At 35.4% G+C, this 14,584-nt stretch overlaps 1 protein-coding gene across 1 annotated transcript in view; it reads right to left on the bottom strand.

Annotated features, from left to right (window-relative positions):
- Positions 1-906: 906 nt before the first annotated feature.
- The window catches only part of ADGRA3 (adhesion G protein-coupled receptor A3), a gene marked incomplete at its 5' end in the record, with an annotated part of 30,233 nt that continues 16,555 nt past the window's right edge, over positions 907-14,584 (bottom strand). Inside the window, 7 exons of the mRNA XM_010162151.2 lie at positions 907-996; positions 1,816-2,024; positions 2,171-2,384; positions 3,472-3,675; positions 3,928-4,089; positions 6,421-6,570; positions 9,758-9,959. Of these exons, the coding sequence (XP_010160453.2) occupies positions 907-996; positions 1,816-2,024; positions 2,171-2,384; positions 3,472-3,675; positions 3,928-4,089; positions 6,421-6,570; positions 9,758-9,959 (1,231 nt within the window). The remainder of the gene's footprint in view (positions 997-1,815; positions 2,025-2,170; positions 2,385-3,471; positions 3,676-3,927; positions 4,090-6,420; positions 6,571-9,757; positions 9,960-14,584) is intronic.

Below are 14,584 nucleotides of genomic sequence, written 5' to 3'. Positions count from 1 at the left end.
TTTTAGTTAATATATGGATAGGCATTATAAAAACCTTTTTCAGCAGCTACTTGGACATATAGAGCTTTTGCAGTATACTAACTCTCCTTCTTTCTCCACCTACTCCCTACAGCCTAACATTTTGAGAAGTAGCTAGATATTTAAGGAATACCAATTTTCAGTAAGCACAGAATGAGAGCCACTGGCAGAAAAGGAAGAAAGTTGCTTCTTCCTCTAACTTTTTTGACTTCTGATTGTCAACAGTTCTCTATATAACTAATAGTAAGATGCTGATATAATCTTACCACATATTAATTTAGAAATGGTCATTTACAGCAGCAGATTAAATATGCTCTTCATTTTTCTTCCTCCAGATGGCAGAAATATGACCAATTTAAAGCATAATCTCTCTTTATATGTATACTACACACACAAATGAAGTTTAATTCTGTTTTGAAGAACACTTATGTTTTAGGAAAGGTTTATACTTAAAAAATATCAAAGAAGGAGATTACAGGATTATAACATTTTGAAGTCATTTAAAACAGTACCTTCACAGGTAAAGTGAAAAGTTGGTCTCTTTCAGCTTTTTTTTTTTTTTTTTTTTTTTTTTTTTTTAAAAAGTTTGGCATGTAAATCTTAATTTTATTTACGGTTAGCTTTTTGATATCCTACTATTTAATTCTCCTAAGAGGAAAATTTTTGAAAATTCGAGTTGCAAAACAGAAGTAGGAACTTCTCATGCACTGATCATCATAAAGGAAGTCTCTTTCTTCCACGCATGATGACACAAAAATATATATTTAATTCTACACAGAGCACCTTAAGTACAACAAAACCCCTATTGAATTTACATTTAAGTTAACAATGTTTCTTAAACCTCTTACTATTTCACTCAGCTTCCTACTATCCTACCACTTTTATTTATCACATTTTATCATTTTGCATCTGTGGTGTTGACTGATGAGCAGGGTAACAGTCACCATCTGTAAAAAGAGAAGCTTCCCAAGACAAATTCTGAAACAAAGATCTCCGAGAACAGACATAAAGTCTACTTAATAACTGAAGAGGACTAAAAGAAGGGGTCTCACTCTCTTCTTCAACTATCACTATATTTTAGAACTAGTTAACCACTTTATTGATATCAATATGCTAAGACTGGAGTTCAGATACTATTTTTTTTTAAGCAATATTTCAAAAATATTTTGGATAGTAACTGGTTTTGGTTTTTTGGTTTGGTTTGTTTGGGTTTTTTGGTTTTTTTTGTTTTTTTTTTTTTTTTTCCATTTTCAATCGATGTCTTCTGGTAACAGATCTATCTACATACTAGTGAACAAATAGCTAACCTGCAGTGAAACAGCTATCTCTGGTTTTGGACCACAGCACAAAAAAAACCCTAGGAAAACATCCCTGTCAACAAACAAAGCTAACAAATTTAACCTAACACAGAGAAGATATTTTTTTCTGACTGTTACCTTTCTTTAATTCAGTCCTTATTAGACTAAAATTCATAAAAGCCCATTTGATTACATAGCTCAATCAACTCAAATGGCTTCCTATAATATAGTACTTTTCATATGAAAATACTTTTGTGTCTAGTATATTCAGCAATTAATTCCACTTTGCCAGATTTCCACTTAAAATTTGTTTTACATTAACATTTATATTAACAGAAGCAAAAACTAAAGATTTCTTATATGTAGTTCTACGTGAAATGGAACACGGTAATGCTTACTTTCTTTAATGCAAGAAAAAACCCCAAAACAAAACACAACAGAATTGCATTTTGATTATTTTTAAATTCCAGAAAGAGACATGTAATTCTAAGTGTCATACCATTAAAACTGCATAGTTGCTGAGGGAGTAGCACTGAATGGTAGTAATATTTTCATCAGACAGAAGAATGCGACAACCATCAGATTTCCATCCCCCTTGTCCATTCAGTAAATCAAAGTCCCACTGAGCTGCAACAGCATCTGCTCCGTGCGCAATGCGCCGCAGTGTCACATTTATAGGAACGTGGTGACTGGCTAGGTTTAAACCATCTGTTCAAAAGAAAAGTATTTGCACATAAGTTTCTCAATATTTAACACATTAGATGCCAAAAACCTTTTATTAGATATAGACTAGTTGAAACAAAGGAGTAAAAAATGCTTCTTATTTTTATAGAACATAATAATGAAAAACAAACCTATCTTGGTAACGATAACTGGTGTTACAACTGTGCGACGCTTCCCATCATCAGCCAGATTGGTTGAATTTCCTGTTGCTGGAAAAAGCTTTCCATTGCGAAATGCAATAAGTTGAAGCTTGTAGATGGATTCATCTGCTGGTCTGATTTCTCTTTTTTGCTTTTGGGTGAAAAGGGAAGCTGGTAACTGGATAGAAGCCTCTACAATTGTGTTCTAGGAACAAATAGATTTTTAAAGTTTTAAAGAGAAAATTAAATTCTTTACAGAGACTAAATTAGCAACTCCTCCAACTGAACAGTGTCAGAGGCGAATGCATTTAGCAGACTATTGTGACAAACCTATCTGACAGTGTTTCCAAGTAATCTGTAGTAAAATAGTTGAATCAGGTTATTAAAGTCTTAACACTTTTTTAAAAAGAAAAAAAAAAAGTTCAGATTCTCTGTTACTTGTTACAGAGAGTGAAGCTGAAGCTGGTACCAATAAAATGTTACAAGAGTTTTCCAGATTATACTATTGGCAACTAGAAGCAGGAACCAAGACAAGCAGACAAAGAAATGCTGTACTAGTGCATTAGTACCATTCAAAATGAAACACTGCATATAAAGAGGTTTTGATAACTTATATATAAATTATACTTGGGTAGGAAGCATGCATGCAATTTCACAGAATTGCATAAATCTAATTTCAAATACACATCCTACAGTGTTGTTCAGGCACAGTAAGAGATAAGAGCAAACCGGTATGTTGGGGAACGTAACTGAAAAAAACGTTTTACAGAATATGAGGAAGTGTTGCCATTCCGTACACCCCCATGTGTGTGTGTGTGTGTGTCTGTGCATGTGCAAACACACACAGAAATAAAATTAACCTTTGAGATCTGTTTTCTACTTCATGCTTAATTACAGTATCACTGAGAACATTATTTCAGATATTTAAGGAGACTGTAAATATGTGATTTAATATGCAATGAAGGTGAAAATACAGCAAAATAAATCCAAGTATTCTTGTGAACTAGGGAGGATTTCATTTTCCATACTTATGAAAAGTCTGAAAGTATCTTTCCACTTAACATGTTTTAATTAAGAAAATCACACCTACTCAATAAAAATTGTGTCCATTAAATTATTCTATAATCAAACTCTATTATTGTTTTCACTTTAATTTTCTCTTGTCACAGTCATTCTGGATTACATAAAAATGCTACTTTAACAATAGAAATTAATAATATAAATATGAACCATTTGGAAAGCAAGCTTAAGATATTATTACAGAGTCAGTAAGGAAACAGTGAGTATCCTACCTTTAAAGCCAGACTTGACAGTGTATTTGAAACGTTGCACTTAAAGCTTAATTGTTTATCTAGATTTCCATCTGGATCTCTTCTCCCGTAGTCACTGAGTCCTGTACGGTCTGATGTAGCCACTTTCTGAAATACGGTGCATGTCATCCCAGTGAAAGCAGCAGCCTTTATTACATAAGCCTCAAGAGCAATATTTGGAGAATACTGTGACAACAAAAATCAAACATTAAATAATTTTACACACCACAGGAAGAACAATAAATAATCTTAAAGAGATTAAAACACCCAGAAAACTGTTTCTGTTTATCTGTCAGGGATAAATCTGTTCAGAGTATTTCTCTTCTCCCTACAGAAACAGTACACATTTCAGATAACCAACACCTATTAAGAAAAATAAAAAGCTATTAAACTCAAGAGCCAGCAAAATTAATTCTAAATAAATAAATTTATACATACAGTAGAATAAACTTGAGCTCCATTTGCAAGCCGATACATAGCAATTTTCTGCAGACACTGTACAATTCTAGTGCAAGCCTTGGCTTCCCTTTGTGCCATCCACAGAACACGTTCCTCAGCTAACATAATGTTACTTGCTATGTCCACCATCACGTCACCAAGCTAACAGGGAAGAGAAATAAGACTATTTTATATCTTTGAAAGCATTCATCGAGTAAGATCTTTATCAGAAAATACAAAGACTTGTCAGCACAAAAAGCAAAAGGAAATTGGTTGTTCCTATTTCAATCACTGCTTGTCACACTGAGATACGGAAATACTTTGACTCAAGACATTTACCTCCATCCAAGGAAAAGGTTATGCCAATGTGTGCTTATATTATACTTAGAAAACAAAACCAGGAGAAATACAGATATTTCATTAAAATCAGAGTTTAATACTCCATGTTCTACTGTACTGATTATTTTAAAGGACTATTTAAAATCAACTTGAAACATAAAATAAATAAAAATAAAATAAAATGTACATCAACAATAATACAGTTTGTTTATCTGGGGGAAGATAATAAGAAAAGAGTAATACAGGCAAAAATTATCATGCAACCCTTCTGCTTCTCTTCCTTTTGCTATGTCTGTCTTTTCCTTGATTTCTTCCTTGCCTGCTTTCAATTTTACATGAACTTTTTTAGGGCACAGGTTATACATGGAAGAGACGGCAAATACCCGTAGGTACCAAAGCTGCTTTCAAACCACCAACTGCATTGTTGTAAGTTTATGCTCACACTCCCTACCCTGTCACCTGTATGACAGACAGATTTTATTTAGGACACAACTCTGCCAAAATTAATGAGCATCTACATTGACAATATTGATGTTCACCAGATTTTCACATTTAAGAAACAGTGACAAATACTGGACCAAAACTGAAGGTGCATATATTTTCTAGTTGAATTGCCTGAAATGCATCTCCTTCACCATCCAGGCTTCCCAATTTCTTTTCAGAATATTACTAATAAGGAGACAACATAGTAGCTTGTTCTTCTTTTTCTAAGTCTTTAAAAACAGCGGCAAGAATGGGAACATAAAAATATTTAATGTTTTAAGAACCACAATCAGTGAACATTCTCAACAGCTAATACAGAGCCTCAAGCAGCATTTGCAGGCTGTAGCCCTTTTAATTAAATTTTCAAGAACAAATTAAAGTTCAATTAATTGAAGATGCTTATTATGACATTACTACACGTTTTATTCATCAACAAATGGTGGTTTTACAATAAATTATCAGTATTAAGAACCTGAAGTCATAGAACTCAAGTTGTTTTGTGTCTCATACTTTTAAAAAATATAACAAATGATTCTTTCCCCGGCTTACCAAGGTACGTACAAGTTTTTCCAACTGCATTCTAACTTAAGACAACCTACTAAGAACTTTCTGAACAGTTTGTTTCAGTTTGTCTAAGACCAAAACTACCTATGAATTTAACTTAAATTTTTTCATATAATCTATCACGTTCAGTCATGGCAAAGTAATGCCAGGCTGTGTCACTCTACAGACAATAAATCATAGCTGAGAAAAGAATATCCTCATAATGTAACAAATCATGCAGCAACGTAAAACATGTTTGTATTTGTGACTGGGTACAAAACCAGTCATTTAATTAACTGCTTGTATAATTCCAAAATATACACACATACAAAAAAAAAAAAATCCAAGCTATGATTGTAAAAAAAGACATTTAGCCTGAAAATTCTCCAAGGAGTTCTGCAAAGAATTTACAACCAGCATTTATGGTTTGCTGAAGGTGGATGGGGAAATTTGGCATTTTTTTGTTCAAGTTTAAAACTGAGGCATTGTGGTCTCCAACTTCCCAACATGCACTGTACAGTGAGATCAATATAACCTCTGTTCAGCAGTGAAACAGAGAGTTCCTATCCATTCGTGGGACTATTCAACCACTTGCATTTTTCTCCCCAACAATGAGCGTTCTCTAAGATTTTATTTTAATGTTTTATCTTATATCCTGCTAGATATATAAATACTGAAAACCTTAGAGATACAGCTCAATACTGAATAAAGACAGCCTACCATGATGGGAGGGGAGAAGATAAGTCTTTTTTATTCATTATTGAGAGGATCTCCGAGGTTTTCATTATTCGTATTTCTAGATAAGAACATACCAATGAAAACCTGTGTGACCCACTCCATATTAAATAAAAACAGACTTACTGTACCTATCTCCCTGCTCCAGTGCTGACCAGAGGTGTTACTCACATTACAGGTCCAGTGAATGCTGGATCATCTCAGCGCGAATGCAAAGTCTGTGACCATGGGTCAGCAACTTCAGGGACCTACTAAACAAACAAAAACATGGAATAGAATCTGATAATCCACTAACTCAGTGCCTGCATCTAACGTTGAGAAGGTTTCACTGCTCAGAATACTTAAGGACAAACACTTTGATATTTTTAAAGTGATGGTAAATTATCCAGTTACCTCTTTATACTTTTCAGCAAATCTTCCAAATTTCTCTATCATTTCAGCCACAAAAATAACATCCATCTTATCAGAAAAATTTGCTGCTTCAACAGTGTAAGCCAAGAGCTGTCTTGCTGTTGCTACTGCATTAGTAAGGTTGAGTGGCATCTACACAGAGAACAAACATAAACCTTTTGAAGTAAAAATTAAGTACAAGATAGAGGCAACACTTCAGCAATTAATAAATAAGCATTTTGGATTGCTATCCAAAGAGGACAGCAATCCCCAGAGCGATCACAGTGTTTTAAGTAGCCAGGGACTATCACCATATCTGTTAGCAGGAACATTTCCTACAAGCCAGAGAACCTGCAGCCAGAAACTGGGTCTTGTCCTGTTGTCCTAGAAGGGAGAGAAGAGTTGCACCAAGAAAAGACACTACTGTCACACTTATTTGCCTTTTCACCAGAGCCTAGGCATGACAACACAAAGCCCCTAAAATATGGTATTTTATAGCAAGAGAAGCCAAAAGAAATTAAAACACAAACACCACTGCTGTAGCATTCACTCTTAATTCCATAATTACAGAAAGCATTTGGAATTGAACACATACATATACACAAAAAAACCCCAAGATAGAGCCTCTCTATGACAAAGCTCATTATTTAATTCCTGAAACAAGGACCAAGCTGGAAAATTCTTCACTAAATAGTACACAACCTCAACGTGCCTGAGCTAGCAGGGACCAAAAATAGGAAATTTCACGTAGTACAGCGGAAAGCTGTGCAAATGTTATCAGCTCATGTTCAGATGCTGTTTATCCATGATAATCCAAACCAGAGATGTCTCCTCTCTCCGTTTTCTGGTGTACAGATATCTAGTCTGCCTTACTGGATTTGCAATGTGACACATAAGCACAACTATATATTTGTCCCTGCTAGTCTTAGCACTTGTACATAGATTGGAATGCAATTAATGGAAGATTATTTTTTTTTCCAAAATACTAAAAGGCATTTAAAGTGTAAAGTTCAAAGTCACAATACACACTGAACAAAGTCACCTGTCAAATCCAGATATTCTGTATAATTCCTTTGAACTTTTTCTTTAAACATTAATTTCTATCATACACAAACAACAACAGTGAAATATAAATGTTTTTGTATAAATGTTACAAAGGCTTCACTCCATTTTAAACTTAGACCTCTACTTGATTTAACTTGCTTGGCAGAGTTCTAATGTTCAAAATGGCTCAACTACCTTTGTGTGCAAAGGCTCTAAAGAGGCTTAGAATATTATTACATTTAATACTGGTCTCGAAGAGACAATAAATTTCTGTGTAGAATACTGCTAAAAATTCCAGACCTACTACACATGAAGAGAGGAAGGCCCTAATGAGTAAAAACAACTAAAACAAAAACTTGCCACTTCTCCCTTTAAAAAAAACAAAAAACAAGAAACAGAAAAAACCCCAAAGAAATTTGAAACGTCTATTTCAGTGTAGCATACCTGTGTGCATGTATTCTTAAGCAGATAATAGGAAGTTATCTACTTCACACATGGAAATTATACTGCTTTTCCGAAGATACCAATCTGACCCTTGCATTTTAAACTTCTTAACACAAAGTTGGCAACATTCTTCCACAACCTGATAAATGTTGGCTAACCAAAAGCAGTTATAAAAGACAGAAGCAATCTAGGCTCTGGAGCTGTTGCAACTCTGAAGTTTGGCTACAGAACATAGGCAGAAGTAGTGTTGAGCTATTACAGGCCTTGCAGGAAAATGTGAATTCCCAGGTAAGGAAAATCAAAGCAGCAGCTCTCAATAAGCAAACACTCAACCTTGTTGTGTCCCTCAATGGGACAAGAAAGGGATCCCCAGCATCATCTCCCACCTGCTAACCAGTCATTAAGCACCACCGCTCCTCATTTCAGCCCTCAAACATGTTTCTTATGACCAAGCCGTGGCACACACCTCTAATGCTAGGAATGTAAAGCCGTAGAGTACGAACAGTTACGTCAATCCCTAAATTCACCTTGGACTGGAACAGGCAGTCTTCTCCCTTTCTCTCCCTCCTACCTTTTCCATCTTTCTCACACCGGTGTTCACCGGTCCTCAGGGAAGCAGAGCACAAAGAGAAAAGCTACGTCTGCATTAGTAAGTAACTGAACGCAGAGGGAGCAAGTCAGCAACAACTCATCTCCACAATATGCAGTTCAATGTTTTTACCCCAAACTAGATTTAGCCCAAACCACTGGATGCCCAGCCTTCACCACGTGCATGAATCGGATACATCCAAAGGGCAAATATCAGTTTAGATCCTGACTGACCCAGTTAGAGGCTGTGGTACTTCAGACACACAGTGTGAAGCTTTCTCCAAAGGGATGTGAGCTCACACACTGAGGAACACACACAACATGCAGTAATCCCACCCTGAGGTCAGACAAGCACCATGGCCCCTGTTAAACATGGGCGGTGCTACCAACATCATTAGATCAAGTGGCACAGCTGTATTATTAAAAAAAACCCCAAACACCACCATCAAAAACAAAAAACCAAACAACACACAAAAAATCCCACAAAAAATATTATATCTCCATAGCTTCCCCTGTTGCATTGATACTAGTGATCTGACAGTACACAACGGAAAAGATCAAGCTTAAACCAAAGGTTCAAAGGTTTATGGAGTATTTCACAATGGAGCACCTATACATACACGGTTGGGTACATCACTACACGCACACTACAACGCTGTAGAACAGTGTTTGTGAAAGCGTGCATTAACTAGAGATAAGCCTCAAAATGAGTTTGGAGCTAAATAATTTTGTTTCATAGCTACATTTAAAATCTAGAATACTCTCTTGTATCCTGGTCAGTACTACCAGTACCACTAGAAGCCTATTTAATACTCACTACTTTCACTAGTTAACTCTCTTCAGCCACACTGAGTCTATTAGAGGTTTACAGCAACAAAGAGCAGAGCTTGACTATCTCTATTATTATAATGAAAATAGTTGTTGTTCATTACAACTTCAGCCTGCCTTGCTTCTTCACAGCTTGTGGGCGGGACGGGGCATCCAGCTGACAAAACCAATCATGATACGAACCATTCTCTTATGCTTTATACAAGTACACCACAGAATAAAATTTCCCTTGCACTGTCAATCTGGGGACACTCAAAACTGATGTTAAACCAAACTCTTAATATCAGCCTACAAGTTCTAGTGTTGTACTCAGAGGCATGTGTTCATAATTCATCCAGACCACCAGTATTACCAACTTCAGAAAAAAATTGAGAAACAGACTTTTGAGATTTTATTTTCATTAAAGAACTTGATTTTATAGAAATGCACAAATTACCTGATTGAACATATAAAGAACTCGAGTCACATCATTTGCATATTGGCACCTGGAGTAGTCCTCTTCTGCCCAGTAGCCTCCCCTGTCGCATCTGCGCCAGGCTCTTCTCTCATCTTGTGAGTTGCCAGGATATATCCCACTGCCAGCAGAATAACGTGTACACAGCAGGTATGCTGTGATGCCTGCCAATGTTCTAGGCCACCTGGGGAGTCAAAAGGAAAAAAAAAATAAAAATCAGACAAATTTACATGACAAGTAAATAAAAGGATTAAGCACTACAACATGAAATAAAGAGACAATCAAAACTAAGTATCTCTAAACTATTTAAAGGGCCACCTTGGCTCGCCGTCAGTATTTTCAAGCTGTTCACATTTGTGTACTATTAACAAACCTGGTTCTAATGATAGCGTGCTTTTTTTGAATTCTTTCATGAGGTTGCAGGTGGAGAGAAAAAGGTGCTTACAAAATTACTAAAAATAGTTTTCAGGTTTTTTGGGGGGGTTTTTTATTGTTTTGGGGGAGTTTTTTTTACAAAAAAGCCTGGCGTATTTCCTAAAAAATTCCATAGTAGCACTATAAAAACAGTTGTTAAATAAACAGTAGCAAGCCCTGAGAGCTTTCTACTTGTCCTATTCACATGCATCAATGTAACTTTAAAATGACTGCATTCATATCAATACTAAATTGCAGATATAAACCAAAGACTACATTTACAGTAACTAGGAAAGAGTAGCAGTAGTACAACTACTTTGATTGATTTTGCAACCAAACAATACTAAATAGAAATTAATAGGAAAAGAAAGTGTTCATGTTAAGAAACTAGAAAATAATATATATACATATATGCAGATAAAAATGAAATAAATGAATACAGACAACTAAACTGCAATATGCCTTCAGTGCACTGAACATTCATGAGATCAGAACTGATGCAGTACTGTATCTTTCAGAACACTAATATTTAAAGTTTAAAAGCAAAAAGCATACATACCTAAACTGCAGAATGCTAAGGATCTCAAATCCTATAACCCAACATGTAAGGTTTAATTAAAACAGAGAGCAAAAGAGAGCTTCATTTGATCATCCCAGGCTTTCTGTACCATGATCAAGTCAAGCTCCTTGAACAGCCTTAAGAGCTAACACACTTTTTCTCAGTTTTAAGTATTTCAAAGGGCCTTGCACAAAGCAGTTGCCTCCAAAAACTGAAATGATCGAACAAAAAATTCTGTTAGATTACACTGTGATTTGAAGTTTGCTTTTATATCTGGACTGCTTTTCAGTAAATGGCCATTTTTTTACTACTATCACCTAAATTAAGAGATGCTTAGAACACACCTAAATTTGAAAAAGAAAAAAAAAAGAACAAAAAAACCCCCCAAAACCCAACTCCATATTTGCAGAAGGATGGAGGCAACACCTTGAATACTGCCAAATACTTTCCAACTTTCAGGAAATGAAAGTTTTAATACTGCCAAAGAAGATAAACTGAAGAAGTCTCTGGTCAGCTCCGTTTTCCTTCCTTATTCATCAGTTAAGTAACTTTTCTTACTGAAGATGCTGGGATTTATCATAGATCTTTCTCAAAGAAGAGAGTAACTCCAGGGGATATACCAAGGCAAAAGGCTACAATTTTCAATTACACTAAATTATTCAAGAGATTAACCTTTTGGGCTATATTGAAAGTCTTCTCTACCCCAAAATCCTATTTATTCCTAATCAACTCCTATAGAACAATTTTTCTATGTTCAGTAATGGAAGAAAGAAAGACTCTTACTTCAGCCCATTTTGGAAAGGATTACTTAGGTTTGGACAACAAGAAAGTCAAAGATAGCTACTGGTGGCATCCTTAAAATGCACAGGTCATGGCAACAACTCTAAAAGAATTCAAAGTCAGTAAGGAATCTACTGGGAAAGACTAGACAACAATTACAACAAACCAAAATAGAAAAAAAAAGGCTTAAATTTTACTACCTTTTATAACAGCTTTGGTATTACAAATCAGTTCTCCGTATTGTACTGACATCATTTAATTAAGAAATGGAGACTTATTATTGTGAGCATCACCATAGTATCTGAATACTAGAAGAGACAGAAGATTATTTGGCTATTGTAGCACAGATTCATCCAGCCTAGCAAATATGCTTACACTTGTATTCAGAGCCTCAGAAGCCACTGAGCATTCAACCTTTATCAGACAGGAAAACTCATATCAGAACTGGTGACAATAGAGGTGGTTAAAAAAAAGGAAAAAAAAAAAGATTCTGCAGTGGTAACACAAATTATTTACCATCTTTTCTCCCATATAGAAGAAAAGCTAGCAGAAAAGACAAAAATCTTCTTTAGAAAAATTACAACAGCCTTTTTAAGTGCTGCAATCCCAGGAGTGACCTTAGTGTAACATTACACCCACCCCAGCAAGCTAACAAAAGCATCACTTTGGATCATGTCTGGCCAAATCTGATCATGGACAGAGCACGTTATGGATCTGCTGGGAAGGGATAAGGGGATATAATACATGTAAATTTATCTAAGTCTCTGAAATTTCTGTATGGACAAATTAAAATGAAGTCTGATCAACACAGACTGGGGAAAAACAAGTACAAAGATGAGCTACTTCCATGCTTCCCACTTCCATGCTCCCACACTTAAGAAGCATTCAGAGAATGAAGTCAAAAAGAAAAGAGGCAGATGAGGACAACTAATAAATCAGCTGGCACAGCTGTTAGAAGACATGCAGGCCCACAAATACTTTGCGTAATATACAGAAACCTCAGCTTCTAGAATGCAGAGTCCAGTTTCCAGAAATGCTGACAATGAAGTGCCAAAATATCATTTCCAAAACAATTTTATCAATACTGAAATTTTTGTATTAAGTTTCCACATCAAAGACGCCGCTCTGAAAGGGATATCTGTCTCTCTCTTTACAGGCAGTTTTCTAAAAGTTGTGCTTTTCCAAAGCATTTTAAATTGAAGCGTGGTCAGCTCAGTTTTGACTGAAAGTATCCCCTTCCAGACTGAGGCCTTAGGATAATTTAAACTCTGTGGTCGTGACAGATGTTGTATGACACAACCTGCAACACAAATATTTTCACTCAAAAATGGCATATGCCATTCCTTTGCTCACTATTCACACCTAGTGCTAAAGAATTAGAGAAACCAGAGTGAAACACTAGGACTCAAATGAAAAACATTTTTTTCAGGAGAGCTTTAATTACTATATTTTTAAGCAAGTATAATTTCTAAGCTATATGTGTACCTTCTGGAACTTCTGTAGCCAGGAAATGGAAAAAAGTGTCAGTTTCAGTATTTAACACTACTTCAAAGGTAGTTAGATTATTACAAGATTATGTGTCTTCTCTCCCTGTTCTCCTTTCCACTTCTATATGTCTTTTTCATTTTTGTTACTGTCCCTTTATTTCTACCACATTTACTTTTCATTCATCTCCCAATACAGCATTTTATCATCTTTTACCATGATCTTCTCAAAAGAATACTAGCAATTCCAGACAGTCACATAGTCTGTGCTACCTTTATAAAAAATTCAGGTATCTAAAGAAACATTTTAGTAATAAAACTAATATATTATTAATCTAATGATTTATAAAGTTTTCCACTAGACTGGACATAAAAGGTGGGAAATTTAAAGCTCCCAGTTTTCTGTCATAATTTCACATAAACAAAAGCAACACAAATGCCCGGCGCCACTAATTGAAGCACGTTGTGGGGAACAGTGTCCCTTACCCTCTTTCCTGTCCCATTCCTAATACCCCTTGTGTGGGTACAAGTTTCTTTACAGCACAGTGGTGAATGAGATTGGGGAACTGATTCCAGCTGTAACTACACTTCCCTTATTCCCTATTTTTGCTAAGTGGATGTTAACCTGAACCATGCTCAGCCATGAACTGTTTCCTCCCAATACCTGTATGAGATGAGCTGATGAGACGCTCTCTGCTTTCCATGAAGCCGGAGAGGACATCCCTCCAGCAGGGCTCAACAGGTGACTAATGACATGAAATTTTCATCATGCAAACAAAGGCTACATACATTTGTCTGCATTCTTAATTCCTTGTGGGCCTAAGCTTGAGTATCTTTCACAGTTTACCCAACTGCTAGCAGAAGTGCAAATTTGGACTGCACCAACACTCTTCTTTTATCACTGTTTATAATTAGATGCTCAAAATTTATCACATATACATGAAAGTAGACAGCTGTGGGGGAAAAGATGGTTCATTTACATTTAAGTACTGTAATTTCATTTCAGGAAAAAAAAAGCCAGACCATGAGATTATAAAAGAAACCTTCCCTTCATGTATATTAATTCTGTTTTGAAAGCATTAATTTCTTTAAACCAACAATAACTTTTAGTTACAATAAGTTTTTATATCATAATTTCATTAGCTTACAGGTAGTGTATTTTTTTTTTCTTATTACATCTTAGTAATTCTCTAACAAATACAGTTCTAAGATTAATTACTCCCAATGAGTAACAGTTTTCAAAAGGCTAATTCTTATATTTAACAAAGAATTCTATCAACTACCAGCATAAAATTATTCTAAACACAACAGTGGAAGGATTTACTGAAGCAGAAACATTAGGTTACATTTTAACACGGAAACTGTACTTTCAATGTAACACATTCAGGGATATTATCTGAGTAAGACTTAAAAGAATATCTAAATTAAAAAAAAAAATGAAGTCAGTTTTTGCCTAAACTTCACAATGTCTAAACTAATATTACTGATCCAAAGATGCTGCAGACAAACATCCTCCTTCGCTCCACTTTGCTGTCCCATCTCCAAAGGGATAAAAAAATCTAGATGTCAGTT

This window comes from Antrostomus carolinensis, unplaced genomic scaffold, assembly GCF_000700745.2.
Source record: "Antrostomus carolinensis isolate BGI_N321 unplaced genomic scaffold, ASM70074v2 scaffold8952, whole genome shotgun sequence".
Classification (NCBI taxonomy): Eukaryota; Metazoa; Chordata; class Aves; order Caprimulgiformes; family Caprimulgidae; genus Antrostomus; species Antrostomus carolinensis.
Note: the sequence above shows the minus strand (reverse complement) of the source record. Positions and strands in the feature narration are given on the sequence as shown.